The sequence below is a fragment of the Mercenaria mercenaria genome, chromosome 8, assembly GCF_021730395.1.
Source record: "Mercenaria mercenaria strain notata chromosome 8, MADL_Memer_1, whole genome shotgun sequence".
Taxonomy (NCBI): Eukaryota; Metazoa; Mollusca; class Bivalvia; order Venerida; family Veneridae; genus Mercenaria; species Mercenaria mercenaria.
In genome coordinates, this window is record NC_069368.1 from 68,165,349 (window position 1) to 68,178,623 (window position 13,275).

Here is a 13,275-nt window from a genome sequence, read left to right on the forward strand (position 1 = left end):
AACTTGACCTAGACATCATCAAGGTGAACGTTCTGACCAATTTTCATGAAGATCTTGTGAAATATATGGCCTCTAGAGAGGTCACAAGGTTTTTCTATTTTTAGACCTACTGACCTAGTTTTTGAAGGCACGTGACCCAATTTCGAACATGACCTAGATATCATCAAGGTGAACATTCTGACCAATTTTCATGAAGATCTTGTGAAATATATGGCCTCTACAGAGGTCACAAGGTTTTTCTATTTTTAGACCTACTGACCTAGTTTTTGATGGCACGTGACCCAGTTTCGAACTTGACCTAGATATCATCAAGATGAACATTCTGACCAACTTTCATAAAGATCCCATGAAAAATGTGACCTCTAGAGTGGTCACAAGCAAAAGTTTACGGACGGACGGACGGACGGACGACGGACACCACACGATCACAAAAGCTCACCTTGTCACTTTGTGACAGGTGAGCTAAAAAGTTACTAAAAATAAGCTATTTATAGTAAAGTAAAATGGAAGTACCGGTAATTAAAAAAAAAAATTGTAAGTGGACAAAAGAAGGATCTACCAAATAAATCTGTTGACATAAATGAAATTTCAGATCAGTATCTTCATTAGTTATGGAGATATAACAATTTTAATTTGAAATAAAGGGAGGTAATTTGACATAAAATCAGTCCATAGTTATCTACCCTGATTGTCTCAGTCCAACTAATAACAATAATGAAATTTCAAATAAGTCCTGTAAGTACTTACTGATATAAATCCATTTTGATTACAATCAGGGGAGGTAATCAGATATAAAATAACTCTGGAACCTAAGATTGGATCTGATTTGTCATGGAATCCAAGATTTATTGTTGTTGAAGATATTTTTGAAGTTTGTATCAAATAAAACCATAAATGAAGTCTCTATATGGCTGCAAAAGCCAAAATAGCCAATTTTGGACCTTTAAGGGGCCATAACTCTGGAACCCATGATGGAATCTGGCCAGTTGAAGAAAGGAAGCAAGATCTTGTGGTGATACAAGTTGTGTGCAAGTTTAGTTAAAATCAAATCATAAATGAAGCTGCTATTGTGCAGACAATGTCAAAATAGCTAATTTTGGCCCTTTCAGGGGCCATAACTCTGGAACCCATTAAGGGATCTGGCCAGTTCAAGAAAGGAACCGAGATCTTATGGTGACACAAGTTTTGTGCAAGTTTGATTAAATTCAAATCATAAATGAAGCTGCTATTGTGCAGACAAGGTCAAAATAGCTAATTTTGGCCCTTTCAGGGGCCATAACTCTGGAACCCATAATGGGATCTGGCCAGTTCAAGAAAGGAACCGAGATCTTATGTTGATACAAGTTGTGTGCAAGTTTGGTTAAAATAAAATCATAAATGAAGCTGCTATTGTGCAGACAAGGTCAAAATAGCTCATCTGGCCCTTTCAGGGGCCATAACTCTGGAACCCATAACGGAATCTGGCCAGTTCAAGAAAGGAACCAAGATCTTATGGTGATACAAGTTGTGTGCAAGTTTGGTAAAAATCAAATCATAAATAAAGCTGCTATTGTGCAGACAAGGTCAAAATAGCTAATTTTGGCCCTTTCAGGGGCCATAACTCTGGAACCCATAATGGGATCTGGCCAGTTCCAGTAAGGAACCGTGATCTTATGGTGATACAAGTTGTGTGCAAGTTTGGTTAAAATAAAATCATAAATGAAACCACTATCGTGCAGACAAGAAATTGTTGACGCACGCACAGACTGAGGACCGACGATGGACGAAGGGTGATCACAAAAGCTCACCTTGTCACTATGTGACAGGTGAGCTAAAAACAACTGGACAAGCAGGTTTATGTCGTCATCATTTCTCTTTTAATGAAACTTAGTGATATAAAATACACTAGAAGTTTTCAAGTTATTTATGCAGGAAATGCCTCCAAAATATATTCGCTTCATACCTCAGAGAAATAGATGTTTTTTACAAGAGTGGCAGACTTTCTTTCCAACTAAATACAAATTTGTGAGAACCCAGATTCTTTTTCCAACAGAGAACTAAGTATTCCAAAAATGAACAAACCTTTTTTGCCAGGCCGCATTTCACCATCCTTTTCATAATATTCTCGAATCCCAACCATGACTTTACCTCTAAATTCACTGACTGTTGCATAACGCATTCTAGCAAGCTGGAAAATGACGAGAAATACATGTTTACATATGGGCAAACAAATGTTAGTACATTTCTTAACCAGAAAATACACGGAGATCTTAAAGTTACCGGTATGTTATGGAGATTTAAAAGTTATACATATAAGACATATCAATTGAGTTAGATTTTTTCTACATTAAACATACAATAAGGTAAGCTCAGATAATGAGTGCAGTCAGAATCATTTGAACAAATATAAATTAAGTCCTTTAATTTTCTTTATTTTTAGCTTGCTCAAGCAGCTTCTAAAAGCAGTCAAATGGAACCATTTGAACTAACTTGAAAAATGTTAATACAACAATGCCTTTGACAAAGTTTGGAGAACATCAATTGTGATGTTCGTGTGAGGAATGTGGTTTGATTTCTGTTTTCAGTTTTACCATGCCCCTTAGTCCAGTCAAGTACACAAGTTTGAAAACAAGAGCTGTCTGTAAGACAGTAAATGCTTAACTATTCGAATTGTTGTCCCAGAAGCAGGAATATTACCCTAAATGTTAGAATATCTATAGACTTTCAATCCAGTATCTGCATTAGTTTTGGAGAAGAGTAACATGCATGCAAAACTTTAACCAGAAGTTTTAAGTTCACAGGAGACATAATTTGGCCAAAATACATGTAAGAGTTAGGGGACTTGATGCTATAACCTAGTTTTATAAACCCGAAGACATATGTAAAATTTCAATTTAATATCTGCATTTGATTCGAAGAAAGTGCTGTAAACCTCGCTTATAAGGAACAGCTTGGGACCTCTTAAAATTGTTCCTTATATCCATATAGCAAACTAGTTCCTTGTAAATGAGGTTTGTATATCGAACACAATTTGTATAGCAAACACTATTTGACTGACGTTTGATAAGGGCTATGTGATTACACTCTGGGCCGACCTTGAATCTTCATGTGAGAAAGTTGCATTTCTAGTACCGGTCCGTTCCAAGAGAGATGGTAAAGTAAACTGCCTGCATGTATATAACTGAAATAGTGTTGAAACGCGGCATTAAACCTTAAACAAGCCAAAATATGACCGTATCTTTGTTGGTTATTTCTATCTTCTTTTTAGAGAGCGCTACATGATGACTATACCTTGCTTAACTGCATGTTATTTGAATAGTTATCAATACTAATATAAAACACGAGATCACAGAGTGATCTTGGCGCCCACCATTGAGCCATTTTTGAATGTTCCAAATTTCAAGACTAGCTCAAGGTCAAAATCAAGGTCAAAGTTCATTTCGGTACACAAAACTGTGCATGTGGTCCATTCATGTGGTCCAAAGTTGAAAGCTGTAGCTTGAGAAATGTGAAAGTAGGTCATTAGATCAATTTCAAGGTCAAAGTTCATTTTGGTAAACAAAACTATGCATGTGCTTCAAATTTCAATGCTGTAGATTGAGAAATATGAAAGTAGTTACTAGGTAAAAATCAAGGTCAAATTTCAATTCAGAACATAAAACTATGCATGTGGTCCAAATATGAAGCATGTAGCTTCAGAAATGTGAAAGTAGGTCACTAGGTCAATCTCAAGGTCAAAGTTCATTTCGGTACACAAAACTATGCATGTGGTCCAAATTTGAAGGCTTGAGAAATGTATAAGTAGGTCACTAGGTCAAAATCAAGGTCAAATTTCATTTCGGAATACAAAACTAAGCATGTGGTCCAAATTTGAAGCCTGCACCTTCAAAAATGTGAAAGTAGGTCACTAGGTCAATGTCAAGGTCAAAGTTTGTTTCGGTACACAAAACTATGCATGGGGTCAAAATTTGAAGGCTGTAGCTAAAGAAATGTGAAAGTAGGTCGCTAGGTCAAGATCAAGGTCAACTCATATCAAGGTTCATCTTGCCACTCAAAACTATACATGTGGTCCAAATTTGAATGTTGTAGGTTATGGACAAGAAGATTTTAAAAGTTTTTCCCTATATAAGTCTATATGAACCATGTGACCCTGGGGGCGGGGCCATATTTGACCCTAGAGGGATAATTTGAACAAACATGGTAGAGAACCACTAGATGATGCTACATTACAAATATCAAAACCCTAGGCTTTGTGGTTTGGACAAGAAGATTTTCAAAATTATTGCCTATATAAGTCTATGTAAACCATGTGACCCCAAGGACCGGGCCATATTTGACCCTAGGGGAATAATTTGAACAATGTTAACAGAGGACCACTAGATGAGGTCACATACAAAATATCAAAGCCCTATGCCCTGTGGTTTTGGACAAGAAAAGTTTCAAAGTTTTTCCCTATATAAATCTATTTTAATTATAAAAATAAACAAAGGGCCATAACTCGCTCAAAAATTGTTGAACCAGTCTGATTTTCAGGGGGACACAACTAGGGTACCAATACATCATTCTAACAAAGTTTGGTCAAAATCACCCCAGTAGTTTCTGAGGAGATGCGATAACGAGAAATTGTTAACGGACGGACGGACCACAGACGCAGAGTGATTTGAATAGCCCACCACCATCAGATGGGAGGGCTAATAAATGTTAATTTTCTTATTACAACAATGTTAAATTAGACTACCCACTGAAATTTATAAGTAGGGTGTTTATGATAGTGTATTACGACGAGACAACAGCGCCATACATACAGATTAAAGTGTAAATCATACCTATAGTAAATTATACCTATATAATATATAATATACATGTAGCTATACTTTTGCTTTTGTCCATTTTATTAGCACCTGCTATAATTTTTACAATTGGAAATTTGGTAAATGGGACTGTTTGCCAATGTTAATCACATGTGATTAGCACATTTATTTAGGACAGTATGACAGTGACTGTGACTGACTTTCGTTCACTATTGTTATCATGTAACTCGCATGCAAAACTTTAACCAGGATTTTCTAAGTCCAAAAAGGGGCATAATTTGCCCAAAATACATGTCAGAGTTATGGGACTTGACCCAGTGTGGTTGATAATTGACCTAGAAAAGAAAAAAGAAGTTTCAAAGCTATATGCCTTTAAGTAATAGCTATATGTACTAGCATGCAAAACTTTTAACAGGATTTCCTAAGTCAAAAAGAGGGCATTATTTGGCCAAAATGCATGTCAGAGTTATGGCTCTTGATGCTATCACCTAGTTTTATGACCCAGAAGACACATGTGAAGTTTCAATTCAATATCTGCATTAACTTTAGAGATAGTAAAATGCATGTAAAACTTTTTACAGGATTATCTAGGTCCAAAAGCCAGTGGCAAAAGGGGGCACAATTTGGCCAAAATACATGTTAGAGATATTGGACTTGACCCAGTGAGGCTAGTAATTGACCTAGAAAAAGAAAACAAGAGGGCCATGATGGCCCTGTATTGCTTACCTGAGTACCATTGCTCAAAATGATATGATCATTTCAAACCAATCTCATTAGAAGCTGCTAATTCATTTAGATAAAAAATAAAGGGAGGTAATTTGTCATAAATTCAGTCAATATGTATCTTCACTGATTGTCCAAGTCCATTTGTTGACATTTATAAATGAAATTTCAGATAAGAATCTTCATTAGTTACAAAAGATATACCAATTTTAAATTGAAATAAAGGGAGGTAATCTGACATAAAATCAGTCCACAGTTATCTACCCTGATTGTCTCAGTCCAACTAATGACAATAATGAAATTTCAAATAAGTCCTATAAGTACTTACTGATATAAATCAATTTTGATTACAATCAGGGGAGGTAATCAGATATAAAATAACTCTGGAACCTAAGATTGGATCTGACAGATTTGTCATGGAATCCAAGATTTATTGTTGTTGAAGATATTTTGGAAGTTTGTATCAAATCAAACCATAAGAGAAGTCTCTATATGGCTGCAAAAGCCAAAATAGCAAATTTTGGACCTTTAAGGGACCATAACTCTGGTCCCATGGTGAAATCTGGCCAGTTCAAGATAGGAACCAAGATCTTGTGGTGATACAAGTTGTGTGCAGGTTTGGTTAAAAGCAAATCATAAATGAAGCTGCTATTGGGCAGACAAGGTCAAAATAGCTAATTTTGGCCCTTTCAGGGGCCATAACTCTGGAACCCATCATGGGATCTGGCCAGTTCAAGAAAGGAACCGAGATCTTATGGTGATACAATGTGACAGGTGAGCTAAAAATAAGCTATATGCCTTTAAATGATAGCCATATGTACTTGCATGCAAAATTTTAACCAAAGTGTGACGCCAACGCCAGGGAGAGTAGAATAGCTAGCCTATTCTTCAAATAGTCGAGCTAAACACAGTATGTCCAAAGATGACATAAACAAAGTTCAGAGAAGATCCATCAAGCAGTTCATGAGAAGATGTTGCTTAAAGATCAAGTAGGTGACAATGGAGACTACTGACAATTCATGGATACTTACCACACTAAGAGTAGTATCCCTTGCATAAAATAGAAAATGTTATTTTAGATATCAAGTAAAATTATTGCACAATATTGATGAGATTATGTGTTTGGATTAGAGCTGTTTTTCAACAGTATTTTAGTTATGTACAGGTTGGTTACAAAACTAACCAGTCTTCCTGGATTCTGTACCAGTACTAACCGGTTCTCCGCACTTAACAGCACACTTTCCCACATGAATCAGAGGTGGTGGACGAAAGATTTTAGATTTGTCTTTCATCAATCGTCACAGAGAACATACACCTTGCCTGAGGACAAACTCATTCCCTAACAATCCTTAGATCTGGCTGTAATTTCTTCTGGTGGTATCAAAGCTTCCATGAAATAATTTTGAAATTGGACCAGTATATTTCCTTTTTGACTATCTTGATTTCTCAGATAGATTCAAAATACATTAAAGCTTGCCCTTTGGATCAGTTTTTGAAATATCCCAAAAGATATCACATGGAACCATATGGGCTGTAAGTTGTTCTCCTCAGACCTTCACCTTGTCAAAATAATAATTCTACAGACATGTTTGATAAAAAACAATCAGCCAATTCAGGAGAAGTCATCCAAAGATTATTCTATTATAATTTTCTCTCCCCAACCTGAAGTGCAGTTAAATTCAACACTGAGAACAAACTTGGTACTACACAATTTTCTGGTGTAAAGGAGTATTTTCTATTTCTGTTGAACAGTTAAATTACTTTAGTTTCCCATGTGACCATCAAAATTATGAAACATGACCCTTAGTCTAAAAAGCAAAAAGGTGTGACATTACAAAAATCATGCTTATAGATGCAATCAGCCTATGAAGTTGGACTACTTCAGACCAATGTGTTCTCCATTTATTAAGTACAAATTTTCAGTCTCAAACTCACTGTGATCTTGCCCTTTATCCTACTGACCCCAAAAACTATAGGACTGACCTGATGACCCCAGGCGAAAACCATTTTATGTCTGACAAATGTAGGCCTAAGCATTTACCGGTTCTTGATCTGAAACCATTTTTCAGTCTCAGGGTGCCTGTGTTTTTGACTTATGACCTACTGACCTACAAAGATTTTGTGCCATCTACTGACAACAGGCACTTAACAACTTGAGCATGTTCCAGTTACTGAGTGGCAAAAATTTTCAATCTCAAGATCACAGCAGTGATTTTACAGAAACTTGGAAAAAAGATATCATCATAAACTTTGATCAAAATTGGGAAAAATTTCAGTTATCCATCTAATGTAAGTAACAATCGCATAATACAATCAAAAAGGCATTATTATGTTTCTTTACAATGATTTGCATTTTTGATTATTTTCCTTTTTCATTTAGCTGTATTTTGCATAGAAGATAATTTTGCCTTTTATATTTTTTTACTCAAATACTTTTTTTCAATAGGGTATACGACAAACTGTTTTCAGTGTCAAAGTCACTGTGATCATGACGTCTGACCTACCGACACCCACACAATATGGGTCAGCTACCTACCAAACACAATCATCCTATAGAGTATGCCCACTGAAGACCCAAGTGTTTCCTAACTACATCATGATTCACCCTCAGACACACAGGCCACCTACTGACTGACATGAGATAAAGTATAAACCTCCTCTGGCATCTTCAAAGGCAAGGACTGAGGTGGTTGGGACAAGTACTGAAGTGGTTTGGGCAAAGATTGAGGTGGTTGGGGCAAGGACTGAGGTGGTTGGGACAAGGACTGAAGTGGTTTGGGCAAAGATTGAGGTGGTTGGGGCAAGGACTGAGGTGGTTGGGACAAGGACTGAGGTTGCTGGGGCATTAAATCATACCTGAAACATCATCTCTCCACCTGGGCCCTTTTCAGCCCCACCAGATGATTTCTTGGGTGACTCAGTTTTCTCTGGCTTTTTTTCTTCTTTTTTCTCTGTCTTCTTCTTTTTGGGTTTTGGCTTCAATGACAAAAAATAAATATTTGTTTTGGTCATTCACATTTTGTTATGATTCGGATATTGTTTTCGGAAATTAAAAAAACAAAAAACAACAGTTACTTTGAATTTACCAGTACTTAATTTTGAAAAAAAAATCTTTTATTTTCAATTATTTGTCAAGTCTTGCATACTCGCTAATTTTAAAAACTTAAACATGTGTTTGAAAAGAAAATATCTCCACAATCCTTGTAATACTAAGATTAAAAACTTCTTATAGTTTAAAGGAGTTGACCCATAATAATACTCGGCAATTTCTGTGATGACCTATTCTTGTTAGGCTATTTGGCATTCTCCTGAGGGAAATAAAGCTCAACATGTTAACCTGAGAAATGCTAAAATCCCACACACAGAAAACATGTTACTTGCCAGTAACAGAAACTGCTGTTGTAATGGATCCATTACATAAAATAAAATGAGGAAGAAGCTGTCATATTCAACAATAGCCACTGTCAAGAGGGGCAAACAACTCAGTCACAAACCTTATCAACTTGGATACAGAGGCCCACACACTCTCTCTCTCTTTACTCAATTTTAAATTGTTGTTACTGTTCACTTACCTCACCAAATTAAGTAAAAATTAGGCATGAAGAAATAGTCATTTACAGTATTAAGCAGACAAGAGAGCCATGATGCCCCTAGATACATGTAGTTCACCTGAGTTTCAAAGCTTCTACAGGCTAGACAGTGTGCAACTTTGGAACAGGACCATAAACAGTCAGGGGTGTAACTGTTTTAAGTTATGTAACCTATTTCAGTTATTTTTTCAAGCATTTTATAACCTGTATTAGTTATAAAATATAAGTTAACTCAGGTAAGTTATTCAAAAAAAGTCTTTTTGCTGTTCTCACAAAGTGACCTGTACAGTGAAATAAGTAGCAATCTGTGGTTAATCAAATTCTCTTTTAGTCTGATCATGACCTGATAAGCATAATGGGATGCTAAGAGTTTTATAGCTTTAAACCTTTTGCGTAAAACTTTATCAGCCTTGCGTAACGAGGAATTGGCACAGGAGGGCTTTGTAATATTTTATGATAACTGAAACAAGTTATGAAAATATAAGCAATAACTTAAATGGGTTATAAACTGTGATAACTTGAAACAGTTACACCCCTGACAGATAAATGCTCCAGGTGACAAACATTTCAGGGTCAGTAAAAGTTGATTATATAAATTAGTGTGACAGATAAGAAACAGTTCAAACACTGTCATTATGCTTCTAAAGTCTTCAAAATTGGGTGGAAAAATACACACTGACCATTGGAGCAGGCTGAGGGTGCTGTGGAAAGCCTCTTTTTAATGGTTATCTATATCCAGTGGTTCAAGAGAAGAAGTTGTTTAAAGGTATTTCTATATTCCGATCTAGTGGCCCCTAAAAGGGGATTGCATGTCCCCATTTGAACCAGTTTGGAAGAGGACCTTACAATAATACTACAGACCAATTTAATGAGGATTCATCAAGCATTTCATCAGAGGAAGTTGTTTAATGGCATTTCTATCTTTAGCTCTAAAGTCAAGCATCCCCATATGAACAAAGGTATTTTACAATGGTGCAACAGACCTGGCAAGTTTACTGAAGATCCATCTAGCAATTCATCAGAAGAAGTTGTTTAGAGGTATTTCTATCTTTAGCTCTAAAGTCAAGCATTCCCATTTGAACAAAATTGGGAGAGGACCTTACAATGATGCTACAGGCCAAGCTTGATGAAGATCCATCTAGCTGTTCATGAGAAGAAGTTGTTCAAATGTAGTTCTATTTATAACTGTAGCAGCCCTACAAGGGGCCAAGCACCCCCATTGAACAAAATTGGGAGAGGACCTTATACTGATGCTACAGACCGAATTTGTAGAAGATCCAGCATGTGGTTCATGAGAAGAAGTCATATAAAGGTTTTTCTATTTCTAGCTCTGCGTGCCCCTAAAAGCAGCCAATTTAAATCATGTGAACAAACTTGATAGAGGTCTATGCCAGGATGCTACTGACTAAGTTTGGTGCAATTCTGACCAGTAGTTTTTGAGGAGATGTGGTCTGAAGTAGTGTGGATGGATGGAAGACAGACAGATATGGAGAGTGAATGATCACAAAAGCTCACCCTGAGCACTTTGTGCTCAAGGAAGTTAAATACATAGCGGTATAACCAGTAATTGTTGGGAAATTCATATCTCAAGCAAGATATATTCATGTATTCTCTCTCTTTAACTGAGAAATATTACTTTGTGACAATCAAATTTGCATGCAAAATACAGCAGCATGAATGGACTTATTTTTTGTTTGATTAGTAACTTTCACAGAATTTGCAATATAATTTTTGTTAAAACATAGTACATAAATTGGGAAAAGGGTTCACATATTACCATTTGGAATGTGTCCTTTGAATGGGCCTGCTTTAAAAAGAATGAAGATCTGTTTGACACCTACCTCTGAATCAGAATCTGTGTCAGACTCGGATGAGATGAACTCCTTGGACTTAGGCATTGCAGTATGGATCTTAAAAGTAAATGTAAAAGATAAGGTCAATATACACTAATTCTTAGATTACTGTTAAATAGGGACGAGCAGATTTTTTTCTTCTGATAATTGATATTATCCTCTATAACAGTGTTTTTTTTAAGTATCAAGGGAATGTTAGCACAGCCCGTTAGGAGGATAAATTCCCGCCGTAAAATTAAAAGGGGGAAAATAATGCCAAAATGAAGTAGTTTAGTCATAATTATGTTAGCTAGTCAGTCTCTAGGCCACTGTGACCTAAGTTTTTGACCTACTGATTCCCATAACAAAGGGGTCATCTACTTAACACAGGCATCCATCATACTGTAGAATCTGGTAAATAAGCGCATATTCGAATATAAGCGCATATCAAAAGTAGGCGCACACGGCCTTACCGTTATTCCGTATGAGATAATAAGCGCATGTCATGCCCTTACCTTAATTATGTCTCGAAAGCAGGCACATATATGATTACTGGTAAATAAACAACAGATGCAGAAAAAAGACGTAACTAACGGTATTATACCGTGATAATTGTTTATCATAAATACAGGTGACAAGTTTTCTTACCTTTTGAATAGCCGATAGGTGTTAACAGATTATAATGTCTTTTGTCTGATAAACAATAACTGTTTACGATAATAATGCTTTACGAATAAACAATGTTTTCAGTAAATTAAAGTTTAAGTTTGAATACCAGAAAAGGTGTTTGCGTTGTCATAACAGTTTGTCATTCTTTTGTAAATTTTTGAAAAGAGTATGGATAAAATGCTACAATCTTAGTGTTAAACAATTATTGAATGGTCCGTGAGATTAACCATATTTTGCAAATTATGAAGTTCATTATGATTTTATTATGTATAACTGCTGAAGGTCTATGCAATAAAAGGAAGTAGTTCACTGCGCACGTTCATGACCATGTTTTATTTTTGTTTTCTCAGCCAAGGTAAGCACTTTCAATATTCCTAATATATCAAAAATAGGCGCACATGGCTTGTCTATAGGCGCATATCAAAAATAAGCGCATAGTTTTGGCTTAAGTATAAGCACATATCAAAAATAGGCGCATAAAAGTGTCACTAAAATTATTGTAAGCGTATACGCTTATTTACCAGATTTTACAGTATTACATTTGAGGACTGTAGGCCAGTGCTCTTTAGTTACTGAGCAGAAACCATTTTAAGTCTCAAGGTCACTGTGACTTTGACCTTTGATCCACTTACCCCCAAACCAACAGGGTCGTCTACTGACCATAGGCAATCATCCTATGAAGTTTGACGGCTGTCAGCCTTCTTGAGTATTAGATCTGAAACTGATTTTCAGCTCAAGATCACCACGATCTTGACCTACTGACCCCTTAAAACAGTAAGGGCAATCTAATGACAATAGTTAATCATTGTATGAAGTCTAACAGTTGGAAGTCAAAGTTTTCTTCAATTTTCCATTGGATATCGATTTTCAAGTCAAGTTCACAACACTGACATTTGACCTACTGACTCTAAAACAATAAGGGTCACCTAAAGACCGACCACAGGCAATCATCCAATGAAGTTTGAGCACTGTAAGCCAAGCATTCTTTAGTTCTTGATCTGAAACCGATTTTCAGCTCAAGGTCAAAGCGACCTTGACCTCTGACCTTCTGACCCCAAAACAATAAGGGTCATCTACTGACAAAAGGTAATCATCCTATGACTTTTGACTGCCGTAGGCCAAATCATTCTTCACTTATCTAATGGAAACCTATTTTCAGATCAAACTTACTGCAAAACCGACCTCTAAACAAATAATAGGGGTCACCTTATGACCACAGGCAATCATCCTATGACGTTTCACCACTGTAGGCTGAAGCGTTTTCTTCTCAATAATAAATAATAAACCAATTCTCAGCTCAAGGTAACTGCAACCTTGACCTTTGACCAACTGACCCCAAAACAAAAGGGGTCTTGTATTGACCATAGGCAGTCATTACATGTATATGAACTTTGACAATTGTAGACTAAATTTTCCTTTAGTTAGCCATAAAAAAACTGATTTTAAGCTTAAGGTTGATGTGACCTTGACCTTTGACCTATAAAACAAAAGAGATGACCTACTGACCACAGCTCAAGCAGACACTTGAGTAAAACTGTGAATATTCCTTAAGTCTTATTATCATGAAATGAAAACTAGTTAGAACATTTATTTATGGTAGGCACCTGGAAAAACCTTACCTGAAACGGGAAGAAAACTAATAACTTAGCTACCCAATGCCAAAAGATGGGT

At 36.2% G+C, this 13,275-nt stretch overlaps 1 protein-coding gene across 4 annotated transcripts in view; it reads right to left on the reverse strand.

Moving 5' to 3' along the window:
* LOC123566153 (activated RNA polymerase II transcriptional coactivator p15-like) overlaps positions 1-13,275 on the reverse strand; it is a 32,262-nt gene that overhangs the window by 2,639 nt on the left and 16,348 nt on the right. For all 4 annotated transcript variants that reach the window (XM_045360036.2, XM_045360034.2, XM_045360032.2 and 1 more), the window contains exons 2-4: positions 10,945-11,013; positions 8,370-8,489; positions 2,062-2,167 (exon numbers count right to left, since the gene is read on the reverse strand). In XM_045360036.2, coding sequence (XP_045215971.2) covers positions 2,062-2,167; positions 8,370-8,489; positions 10,945-11,013 — 295 coding nt within the window. The remainder of the gene's footprint in view (positions 1-2,061; positions 2,168-8,369; positions 8,490-10,944; positions 11,014-13,275) is intronic.